The sequence below is a fragment of the Peromyscus maniculatus genome, chromosome 7 (assembly GCF_049852395.1).
Source record: "Peromyscus maniculatus bairdii isolate BWxNUB_F1_BW_parent chromosome 7, HU_Pman_BW_mat_3.1, whole genome shotgun sequence".
NCBI classification, from domain to species: Eukaryota; Metazoa; Chordata; class Mammalia; order Rodentia; family Cricetidae; genus Peromyscus; species Peromyscus maniculatus.
The window spans coordinates 62363644-62375649 of NC_134858.1; the positions used below are offsets into that span (position 1 = coordinate 62363644).

The 12006-nt window shown below is 49.5% G+C and overlaps 1 protein-coding gene across 1 annotated transcript in view; it reads right to left on the reverse strand.

Moving 5' to 3' along the window:
• Positions 1 to 11635, reverse strand: part of Slc24a1 (solute carrier family 24 member 1) — a 28472-nt gene extending 16837 nt beyond the window's left edge. The window contains exon 1 of the mRNA XM_042281131.2: positions 9704 to 11635. Coding sequence (XP_042137065.1) covers positions 9704 to 11515 — 1812 coding nt within the window. The 5' untranslated portion in view covers positions 11516 to 11635. The remainder of the gene's footprint in view (positions 1 to 9703) is intronic.
• Positions 11636 to 12006: the final 371 nt, after the last annotated feature.

Consider the following 12006-nt stretch of genomic DNA (forward strand, 5'->3'; position numbering starts at 1 on the left):
TTGCCCCATGGTGCACAACTCTAATGACTTTCTGCTGTTCAGACATACTCAAGCTAAAATACTTGTGTGTGTGTGTGTGTGTGTGTGTGTGTGTGTGTGTGTGTGTGTGTGTGTGTATGGGCGGTCTCAGTACGTATGCTATTCTAGCTTTGAAGCCTTTCGCAGGGGGATGCGTGATCTTGCTACATAGCCCTGGCCCACCTTGAATGCTGAGGTTACATGAATACACAGCTCTCAGCCATTTTCTTCCTTTAAATTACTACAATTTGTTTATTATTGTTGTTTTTATGGGGGGCGCTCAAACACGTTTGTGATAGGGGGTCACATGCGACAGGGTGAGTGTGTGTGTGTGTGTGGTGTGTGTGTGTGTGTGTCTGTGTCTGTGTCTGTGTGTCTGTGTGTCTGTGTGTCTGTGTGTCTATGTGTAAGTCAGAGGACAACTTTGTGGAGTTGGCTCTCTTTCCACTTTTTGTGGGTTCCAGGAATCAAACTCAGATTGACAAACTTTCATGTTAACATTTTTTTTTAACTTTTAAAATTTAATATGAATGGGTGTTTTGCCTATGTATATGTATCTGTACCATGTGCACTCCTGGTGCTCAAGAGGCCAGAAAAGGAACCCCGGAACTGGGAGTTGGATCCCCTGGAACTGGAATTACAAATGGCTGTGAGCGTATCTCCCCTCTGCCTCACTGCCCACACCAGTGAAGCAGCAGGCCTGGCCTCAGGCAGCTCAGTTTGGCCTGCACTCTCCGGCCTCCAGACCCAGAAAGTCCGTGAGCCTGGATCTGTTCCTCTTCAGGTGTATCCTCCACCCCCTCAGCACAGTGAGTTTCCAAGCACGTCACATCGCGTCCTTTCTCTATGTTCTAGAAGCCTCACTGTCCCCTGGAGAGAGAGCTGGGCTTCCTCTGAACCCGCCTCCTGATCGTCCACAGTGAAGTGCTACAAACAGCTTTGGGGGAGATGTTGTTTGTTTTTCGAGACAGGGTTGCACTGTGTAGCCCTGGCTGTCCTGGATCTCGCTCTGTAGACCAGGCTGGCCTGGAACTCACAGAGATCCGCCTGCCTCTGCCTCCCAAGTGCTGGGATAAAAGGTGTGTGCCACTGCACCCAATCTGGGCCTTTCCCCAGTGCTTCCCCACATTCAAATGTTGTTTTTACTGCATTGGAGTTCAAACTCACAGATCAAATATGTCGGACAAGTGCTCTACCACTGAGCTCTGGCTCCGGTCCTCCAAAAGCACCATCTCAACAAGCTGCTGCGGAGTATTCCTTCACACTGTGTGAAGATGTGTCACTGTGGTCGGCTTAGTAAAGAGCTGAATGGTCCATAGCTGGACAGGAAGAGGCTAGGCGGGACTTCCAGAGACAGAGAGAACTCTGGGAAGAGGAAAGGTGGAGTCGCCAGCCAGACTTGGAAAAATCAACATGGGCAGTACAGACAGATGAGGTCACGAGCCGCATGACAGAGCGTAGTTTAAAATAAATGGGTTAATGTGCATTATAAGAGCCTAAGCTAAGGCTGAGGTTTTATAATTAATAAGAAGTCTCTGTGTCATTATTTGGGGGTTGGTGCCCAAAGAAAAATCTGACTACAACAAGCAATGAACATAAAGAAGTTGACGTGTTTTGCCTTCTCTTTTGAATACTAAGTGCGTGGTGTGAATCTCACACTTTCTTGTTCACACTTCTTTCAAATGTTGGAGCTGTGGCCACACTCTGCAAGGCACAGTCACCGTCTCATTCCTCACAGACAGCCTCTGTTCCTGCGGCCTCAGCACATGGTGACAAGACCCACTCCTTCAGGGCAGACCCCTGTATCCTGCTCTCCCAGGCCTTTCCTGCCCCTCTGCAGTGCCTTTAAAGATGCTTCCCTTCTCTTTGGGACTGGCCTGTCTGAGTAAACCAAGGCTAAGGTAGCAGACAAGAACCTTGGTCTCCTGGACAGAGTAGGGGCAGATGGCACCTAAACCTGCAGCCTAGAATCTATTCTCACTTGAAGTCTGAAGGGCTGTGCCATAGATGCCTATGGTTATCAGCTCTCGAAATGGAAAGTGTTTGCATGTGTGCCTGTGTACCACGTGTAGGATGCTATAACTTCAACTTCTGCATCCTCCCCACCCAGGAGAACTTTTTGTGCAGCTGATGAAGCTTGGGCTATGGGTCTTCACTCCCTTTATACACCTAATCATGTAGAAATGGTCTTATAGTCTCCTTCTCGATGAGTATTGGGTACCACAAGAGCCAACTCTACTTTCTCCATTAGACTGAGCTCCAGAAAAGCTGAGAGTGTGCTTCATTTGTCCCTGTATCACAAACCTGACAGGCATCCCACAAAGACGGGCCGTGAGTATAAGACAGGATCCTTTAGGGTCTATTCTTTCTCTCGTTCACAGAGCTTTGATCCTCCCAAGCACTGGTTAGTGATTCACAAATTCATTCTTTACGCCCAGACCTGGTGCTCCATCTTCAGGCTCTAGTGTGCACCCGCCTCCTGGGCAGTCAGGGAAGCTGCCAGACTCACCACTCCAGAGCAGAGTTCCTGAGCTTCCTGAACCAATTTTCCCTCCAGGCTTCTTTGTGGCTGGCACCACCGTTCACTCTCCACCCATGCCCAAAAGCTCAGCACCATCCCTGACTTCTCCCACCTCCCTCCTCATCACCAAGTTCAGATGATAACTTCTCCAGAACACCTGCCACAGACAACTGTACGGATGTGTGCACATGGGGCGCAGCTTCACCCGCCTCGATGTCATTATCCTGCACTCAGTGGTGGTCCAAGCCAGTTGATGGTGAGTTTCAGAAACAAACAAACTGTAACTTCTAAATTGCACGGTGTTCTGAGCTTGGTCCATTCTCAAGCTGTCCCTGCCCATCCTGCCTGGAGCATGAACCATCTCTGTGTTCAGTGTATTGGTGTTATGGATACTATCCACCCATCAGTCATTTGGTAGTTATCTTAGCTATCAGATTGTCCTCATTTTGCAGTGTTTATATTCAAGTAACCCTTATCTTATTTAATAATGGCTCAAAAGCACAAACACAATGATGCTGGACATGTAGCTATGCCAAAGAAAAGGGCTATAAAGTAAATGTTCTAAATTTTAGGTATGTCGAGTGGGGCTCATGACATGGCATCTCCTGTGACTGACCTGAGACTACTATATGCATGTGCATGCGTGTGTAAACACATGCACAGCTAGACCACTGGGTGTTCCAAACAGCTCCTAATCAGACACGCTGCTGCTCCTGCTTCCATTACTGCGCACCTGTGACTCATTTTCTACACAGCAATTTTGGAGTGACCTCTGAAACAGGACTCTCTTAATCCCTTATTGTACCTCAAAAGAAACCCAAACTCAGTATCCAATTCCCAGGCCCCCTGGCCTCCCCGGCGGTGTTCTGCACCGTTCACCCTGCCTTACCCACTAGCCACAATGACGGGTCAGGTTCTTCCAGCCCTGGGCCTTTGCAAGCTCTCTTCCTTCCTCCAGGAATTGCCCAGTTCTGTTCTGCAGCTCACTCCTTAGACTTCTCCCCCAAAGAGCCTCCCCTGCTCCCCCTCAGCAAGGGCCCCCACCACGCTGTCACTGTGCATCTCCCTCATGGTGCTCCTCACGCTGAAATTCTCTTATTAACTTGTCACTCACACTTACTGTCCATACAGCCACGCCTCCTCACTAAACAGTTGCTTGCTGGCTTTTCCTCCAGTTAGCTCAGGTGGCAGATCGTCTGAATGCATGCTATTCTTTGTAGAGCACCATGAATATCAATTCGATATTTAGTCCCATCGAGTCCCATAGGAGAAAATGCTACTGTGTTGTATGAAAGTATGTAGTATGCCCGTAATACCTCAGCTACAGGCACACAGAGACATAGACAGAGGCAGGCAGGCAGACAGACAGACAGACAGACAGACAGACACACACACACACACACACACACACACACACACACACGACCGTGGAAACGACAAGCCGTGGGGCTGGGCTCGTGCAGATGTTGGTGCTGTGCTATTAATATTTGCTTCTCGTGCATTTGTGATGTCATCTGCCGCCACTGGCGGGTAGGGGAGCTTGAAAAGTTATATGAGGAGGAAAGGCCGGTGCCAGGCAAGCGCTCTTCCACAAAACTGCAGTCCGGGACCAGGGGGAAAATGATTCAAAGACCAGAATTCTGCTGGGATTAGTGTTGGAGGCCAGGGTGAGCTATAGTAAGGGGAGAGACAGACGAGGGCGGGAGGAGAGAGAGAGAGGGAGAGAGAGAGAGAGAGAGAGACTCCTTCCATCTTTTTCTGACAATTAGAAGGATGCCAACAACGAGTTAAACAATGGAAGGCCATTCCTCGGCCTGGCCGAGATGAGCTCTTTGCACAGTGGCTTCTCTGGTGCCTAACATGGGTGGGACCCACAGAAGTAGGAAGAGCCAAGACGGCTGCTTCTTGTCCATAGCCTCCCAACTCTGCAGCAAGCAGCTGGCTCTAATATGACCCTTCAAGCTAGATATCAACCCTGACGAGAAAAGGGAAGACCAGCCTCCGCAGGCATGTCTGCTTTGCCTATGTGGAGTCTTGCTGGTTGAATAAGAAAATTCCCACTGGGGAGAAAATAGGCCCCAGTGTATTCAGGACCAAGTGCCAGGCTTTTCCCCAGAATGTCACATCCTGAGACTTCTTTGGTGCAGAGTGTAGAGATGGGGTTTCCACGAGGACTCCTATCCTTATGGCCCTGTTTGCTACTGGCACTGCATAGGGCTGCTCTTCTGACCATGGCTGGTTCTTCTGGCTAAGCTCCTCAGTCCACATGCGGTGAGGGGGTCCATCATCCTTGGATGGCAGTGAGTTCTCTGGTGATTGTTGGCTCTCTGTGACTATACATGGACAAAGAAGTCCAGAGCTTTGTCATCTGGGGCCAGAAACAATACACAGAGAGCTTCAACACTCAGTATAAAGTTTCAAAGAGAGCTAAGTGAGGTTGTGGATAGCATTTACCATTGCCTTCCTGGGGCCATAGCAGGCACCTTACACCAGCCGAGATGAATCTCCCAGTGTTGCCTGAGGTGTTTTTAGCTGTGAAATTTTCAGCTAGTGTCAAAAGAGACACTCTAAAAATACTGTGTATGGGCTGCTGAGATGGTCAGAGGGTGAAGCCTGATGACCTGAGCTTTATTTCCTAGGACCCACATGATAGAGAACCAACTCCTCGGACCTCCACACATGTCCTGTGGTATGTGGAAGCATGTGACAGATAAATTAAATAGATGTAAAGACTTAAAAACTAAAGATTGTGAGTGAGTGTGTGTATGTGTGAGAGAGAGACACACACACACACAGAGAGAGAGAGAGAGAGAGAGAGAGCGAGAGAGAGAGAGAGAGAGAGAGAGAGAGAGAGAGAGAGAAATACTAAATATATATTTTCTGAAAATAGTCTTAAATGCATTTTATTAGAACCATGGCCCCCAAGAAACTCCTTCATTCTGATTTGAGATACTCCAGACAGAATGTGACATTCATAAAATGAAAAGATTGCCGAGCTCAGAAGCCGGGCTGCACCCATTGGCTGAATGCTCAAGGCCTTCCGGTGGGGAAGGAGAACCACGTGGCCACTCCCACTTACTCCCGGGGTAGCTATTAACTCCCTAGCTACAGGGACGCCTCTGAACGGGGACAGGGGGTGTGGCTTGCAAAGCCAGAGGTTTTCACTGCCTGGCCTGAGCAGAGTTTGCCAGGCCTGAGCTGTCTCACCCGTTCACAGCAACTGAAGGCTACGGGAACAGCGACGGCTCCAGCCCAGGATTCGCTTCCTTGAAGTTAACTTTATTCCTCACACTGCTTTTCGTCCAGGCACTTACTAATAAACAGTGTGCAGAGTTGCCTTGACTTGCTTACGGAGCAGGGGGTAGTTAACAGGGCGCCTAAGTTAAAACCCAAATATACTGATTCACTATCATCACTGAGTATCACTGACTGGCTGTGTGACTTTGGACAGATAAAATGCCCACTCAGTGCCCCTGTATCCTCATATGTAAGATATGGATTACAGTCTAATTTTTTTAGCACTTAATAAGAAATTGTTGCCGGGCAGTGACGGTACATGCCTTTAATCCCAGCACTCGGGAGGCAGAGGCAAGCGAACCTCTGTGAGTTCGAGGCCAACCTGGTCTACAGAGTGAGTTCCAGGAAAGGTGCACAGCTACACAGAGAAACCCTGTCTCGAAAAACCAAAAAAAAAAAGAAAGAAAGAAAGAAAGAAAGAAAGAAAGAAAGAAAGAAAGAAAGAAAGAAAGAAAGAAAGAAAGGAAGAAAGGAAGAAAGGAAGGAAGGAAAAGAAAAGAAGAAGAAAGAAAGAAAGAAAAGGAAAGGAAAAAGAAAAAAGAAATTGTTGCCGGGCGGTGGTGCTGCACTCCTTTAATCCCAACACTCGGGAGGCAGAAGCAGGTGGATCTCTTTGAATTTGAGGCCAGCTTGGTCTACAGAGTAAGTTCCAGGGCAGCCAAGGCTACACAGAGAAACCTTGTCTTGAAAACTCAAAAGAGAAAAAGAGAGAGAAATTGTTGAGACAGTTGTATGTGGAATGGACCCTCATAGACATGGGTTTCCTCCTGGCTCCCACCTGTCAGTAAACTAGATCCCTGAACTGTTGGCATTCCTGAAGAGACCGAGCCAAATACTCACAGACTACGACTCTGAGCTCAGGTTTGGGACACAGATTGCTTCCCCGCTCAGTGCCGACGATGACACTGATATTGCTGTCACTCAGAGGAAGGAGGAGGACCTCTTTTTTTTTTTTTTCTCTCTCTCTCCATTGTGTTTCTCTCCTTGCCTGGCTCCTACTTCTCAAGATGCTCTGGCCTGGAGGACCTCACCTCACCAGCTCTGCCCCTTGGCTCCCAGCCCGCCTCGCCCCATTTCTCTCTGGCTTCCTTCACTTCAGAGCCATGGCTGACAGAGGAAACCCAGTTTCTCTGATGTTTAACTAATGGACTTCTCCATCGATGTTTAACTAACGGACCCACTGATCCAGGAGAGCCACAGTCCAGTGAGGAGAGGTGAGTGGAGAGGAGGTTGTTCTAAAAAACACTTCATAGCTAAGGGGAAACCCTTTGCAGGGCAGGCGCAGACTTAACATTGAACCACAGAAATGGAAACCCAGCATGGTTTGCTAGAACAAAGATGGAGTCTGCACAGAACTGCCTCATGGATTCAACGCAGTGGCTTTTCCTCATGCTGCCAGTGACATGGCACAACTCATGTCCCTCTGATCAGATCACAGATCTTGGCCAGTTAATCCAGACACAAAGGAGGGTAGTTCCCTCTTTCTGTAGCCAAAAGTCACCCCAGAACGAAACTCTAAATGCATATATGTGTCTGTGTGTCTGTATATATGTAGATATATATACCATTTTTAAAAGCTATAGTTGAGTCACTTACACCTAGTCTTTTTTTTTTAATTTTTTTTTAGATTTATTTATTTATTATGTATACAGCATGTATGACTGCAGGCCAGAAGAGGGCACGAGATCTCATTACAGATGGTTGTGAGCCACCATGTGGTTGCTGGGAATTGAACTCAGGACCTCTGGAAGAACAGTTAGTGCTCTTAACCTCTGAGCCATCTCTCCAGCCCCCACTTATACCTGTAAGCATGGTGGATATTATTCAAGGCAAGTCCAGAGAATGCATTCTAATTTTAAATAATGTTGGATTTACCTTCAAGTACAGTTAGCAATTCAACTCTTCTTTAATAATACTGTCAATTAAAATCCTACTGAGGTGCTGGAGAGTTGGCCCTGTGGTCAAGAGCCCTGGCTGCTCTTCCAGAGGACTTGGGTTCAATTCCCAGCACCCACATGGCAGCTCACAACTGTCTGTAACTCCAGTTCCAGGGACCTGACACCCTCACACAGACAGATATGCAAACAAAACACCAATGCACATAAAATAAAAATAAATAAATTATTTTTTAAAAGTCCTACTGAATTAGCTTCAACACAGAGTAAGAAAACAGTTAGATCAACCCCTGCCTACTGGCAGAGAACCGCTGCTCTGGGCCTCGGACAGACAGCCTCTTAAGTGGGACAAATTCATGGGTTTTTGCTTCACTTGCTTAGTAAGCTTTGCTTTGATGGCCTCGCTCAGGCGCCAGCAGAAATTTCAGAATGTATTGAGTTTCAATGAAAATGGACTTACTACAAAGAACCAGGAGGCGGGTCAGAGAGGTTTTGAACACTGCTATCCTGATACACACCAGGGATTTTCTCAGAGAAGCCGGGGCTCCAGAATGAATCCTGGCCTGGGAGGCTCCTGCTTCCTCGGCTTCAATTCTGTAACAAGGAGTTACCCCTCTCTCTGAGTCTGTGGCTTCAGAGCATCAGCCTGGCAGGCAACTGTGGTGATTAGGGAGTCAGGGGGCTGCATCTCTCCAGTGCTGACCCCAGCTGGCCATGTGACCCTGAGCAGCCCTGTCCCCTTTCTGTGCCATGGGTAAATGGTGAATGGTTGCCCAGGTCAGACAAATAACCACTGTGCTGAGTCCCACCAGAACTGAACTCATTTGGACTCAGACATCATCACAAAAGTCAGAGTTAGGCAGGACCTTTTGGTGATGAACTGGACTGTCATTTCCCCTAGAGACTGGAAAAGGGCCCAGAAGAGACCCATCCAGGTCATGCCATTAACTGAAAAGGAGCATTGGATTGGAACTCAGGGGATCTGGCTCTTGTTTCCATGCTCTGACCAGAACACTGTGTTATTTCAAAAATTCTAATTTAATCTCTTGCCTCCTGTTGCTGAGATTGGTAGCCATCCTGCCCACTCATCAAAACTGCTCGGGATTAAGCAGCTAAGTCCTATGCTCTTTGCACGCAAATTGCTGCTCCCACTAACAGCCTCTCCAAGACCAGAGAGACAAGCTATGAGCCCATCTTTACCCAAGCTCACACTCCAGGAATAGGAAAGAAAGGGGTCCCTAATTGGGGTTTGCTTTCAGAGATGACCTCCCCAATCAAGTCACTGAATCATCCAATAAATTTAAGCAGGAAAGCCTCTCATAGAGGCAGAAAAGCTCCGGGATCAGCATGTCTGATATCAGGCCTCCAGTAGACACTAAGTGAGGGCTATGCCTGAGGGCTGGCTTGTCAGTGGGTGGCGCTCTCCTCATCTCCAACATTAAGGGGGGGAAATACCTCCTTCCCCAGATCCCATCTAAGTCACACTCTCCTCCAAGTCCAGCCTGAGGAAAACATACTTGAAAATGATGTCGCCGCCTAAACTCTGAACTCCGTGTGCATGGAAGAGATTATCACTGCCCAATCCCCCACCCCCTGCCTGGTATCTCTTCTTTCTCCAAAGCTGACTCAAGTGGCATTTCCACACATCCATTCAGGCCAATCGGGGTTCAAACCCTGCCCCCACTGCCTGCTGTGTGACCCTGGATGAACGTTTTAACTTTCCTCCCTGCTTCGATTTCTTTTCTGAAAATAGGGATCACAGTCCCAGCCAGTGTAGAGGATGACTGGGGAAGAGACACAGTCACACTCGCTAATTACCGAGCTTAGGCACGCTGGCTGTAATGAAGGGACAGCCAGGGGATCGAGCAACTCCTTCTTGCAATCTTGCTCTTTCTACGCTTTAGTTCTTAGCTTCCCCCCTGTCCCTTCAGACCCCAAGAGGCCTGGGAAAGCTGGAGCCAGACTGCCTTACCTTGCTGAGGTCCCCCAGGGCCATGACCTTGGCTACTGGCCGCCTGCTCAGCTGCTCTTTCACCCAAAGCTCAATCTGCTTGTTCCACTTCATGGTGAACACGTAGAGGGCGTAGGCCAGCAGCAGCAGCAGGCTCTCCCACCAGGCGATCAGACTATCCAGGAAGAAGAGAATGAGCATGGACAAGTCAAGGATGTAGAAGGAGACATCGCGGAACAAGGGCCACCAGGTGAGATTGAGGATCTCCCGGGAGAAAAGGGCGCAGGTGCCAATGACAAAAAGGATGTTGAACACAGCCGAGCCCACAATGGTGCCAATACCCACATTGCTGTGAGAGATAAAGACACCAATGAGAGAGGTGAACAGCTCAGGGGCTGAGCCTCCTGCGGCCATGAATGTGGCTCCCGCCACATCCTCAGAGATCTGCAGCTTGTCTGTGATCACTCCCAGGGCTGGGACGAAGTACTCATCACACACAATGGCCAGGGCCACAAACACGTACATCATGCCGAAGATGTGCAGGGCCACCCAGCCCTGCCGCCGATCCTCCACACTGAACAGGTCTGGGGGGTACTCTGCCTTGTGGTGGATGTTTGGCCAACCAGGTGGTAAAGCTGAGGGACTGGAGCTGGGGGCCTCTGGGAACAGGATGTCCGTCATGCTTGGAGATGAGGTCATGGGTACCGCTGGGGCTGGCTCCACAACCACACAGCCGTGGACCTGTGTGGTCAGGAGTGCCTTGCCTTTGGGAGTTACTAGGGCACTGGGGGCCGTGGGAGGTCTCTTTGCCAGCTCCCTGTTGGTGGCTGAGGTAATTCTAATGGTTGGGACACTGGTTCTGGACAAGGGGTTGCTGATTCTCCAGGCGACAGTGGCAGCTTGGATGGTTGCTGGGGTATGGCCCATCCTGGTGTTCACTGTCTCTTCCTCCTCAGACGTGGCCGGGCTGTGCTGGGGGGCTGCTCCCTGGGGACCAGTAGAGCTGATGTGTTCCTCTCTTCTAGGACTGACCAGGGTGCTCTCTTCCACCAAACTTGGAGAAGTCAAAAGGCTTGCTTCTACTTCAGGGGTTAAGAAAGTTGGGGTGTTCGGAACCACTCTCTTGAAAGAAGCTGCGACGGTTTCTTCCGCTGTTCTCTCGGGAGGTCTGGTCTCCAACAGCCTGTAGGTTGCCATGGCTTTGCTGTCTTTCTCTGGTGTTGTGGGGGTGGTATCAGACGGTGCACCTGCTGGGGATGAGGTATACTTCCTCCTCTTTTCCCTGGAGTGAGTTGGGATGGAGTTCCTCCTTTCTCCCCTGGGTACTGGGGTATAGCTTCTTATTCTTTCTCTGCCTGACGATGAGATGAAGTGGTACGATGCCCTGCTAGGTGTAGAGGGGGTGTTTTCCGTTTCTCTTTCTGGGCCAGCCGCTATAGGGCTGTAGTTATTCTTGGGTGACGTTGGGGTGATTTTGGCTGTTCTGGGTGGGCTGGGGGTGTCCTCCATTGTTATGCTAGGTGTTGCTTCATCCCTGATCACTGTGTTTGGGGGTGCCAGCATCTCACCATCCACTTCAGAACTAGCCTCTGGAGGGTCACTGCCCACCGCTATCATCTCATCACTGGGGAGGTCCCTGCTGGCCAATTTAATAGGCTGCTGGGGAGAAACTTTTGTCCACATTGAGGGGGAGTTCTGGGGTCTCCTCAGGTGCTGATAGGTGGAACCGATGATCAACATTCCCAGGAGGAAGAAGAGGCGACTCCAGTGAAGCCTCTTTGGTCGTCGGGATAGCCGCCTCTCCTGTGTCCCCATCCTGAGCAGTTTCCCCATGGTGGCCAGGTATGTCTGGCTACAGCTGGCCTTTCATTCTGTCCAGGGAGAAGCAGAGGCTGCTCTGGGATTCATGTTGGTAATCAGGAAAGATTCCTCCATGAAACCCAGCCGGGGGTATCCACAAACCTAGAGAGGAAGAGAAGTTATTTGCCTTCTTCTGGGATCTAGAACTCTCTAGAAAAGTATCCCAGGGACACAAAGTATCACCCAGAGAGCCTTGTGGTGGAAGAACTTGTTCTGCAGGAGCTAAGCACCCTTGCCCTCCATTCCAGGGTGCAATGCCTGCTCTCGGGAGCGAGTATTCTCACTCCGTGGACATGCCAGCCGTCCAAGCTTCTGAGTGGGCTCCCTGCAAAGAGTCTCTCTGAACCCCTCAGGTCCAAGCCAAAGTTACTGGGAGCTCAGTCATCCATAATTGGGGCCCAGACCACAGATCTCAGCTTCTCCAAAGCTAGGCAGGCATGACTTTAAAGTATACATAGCAAGAG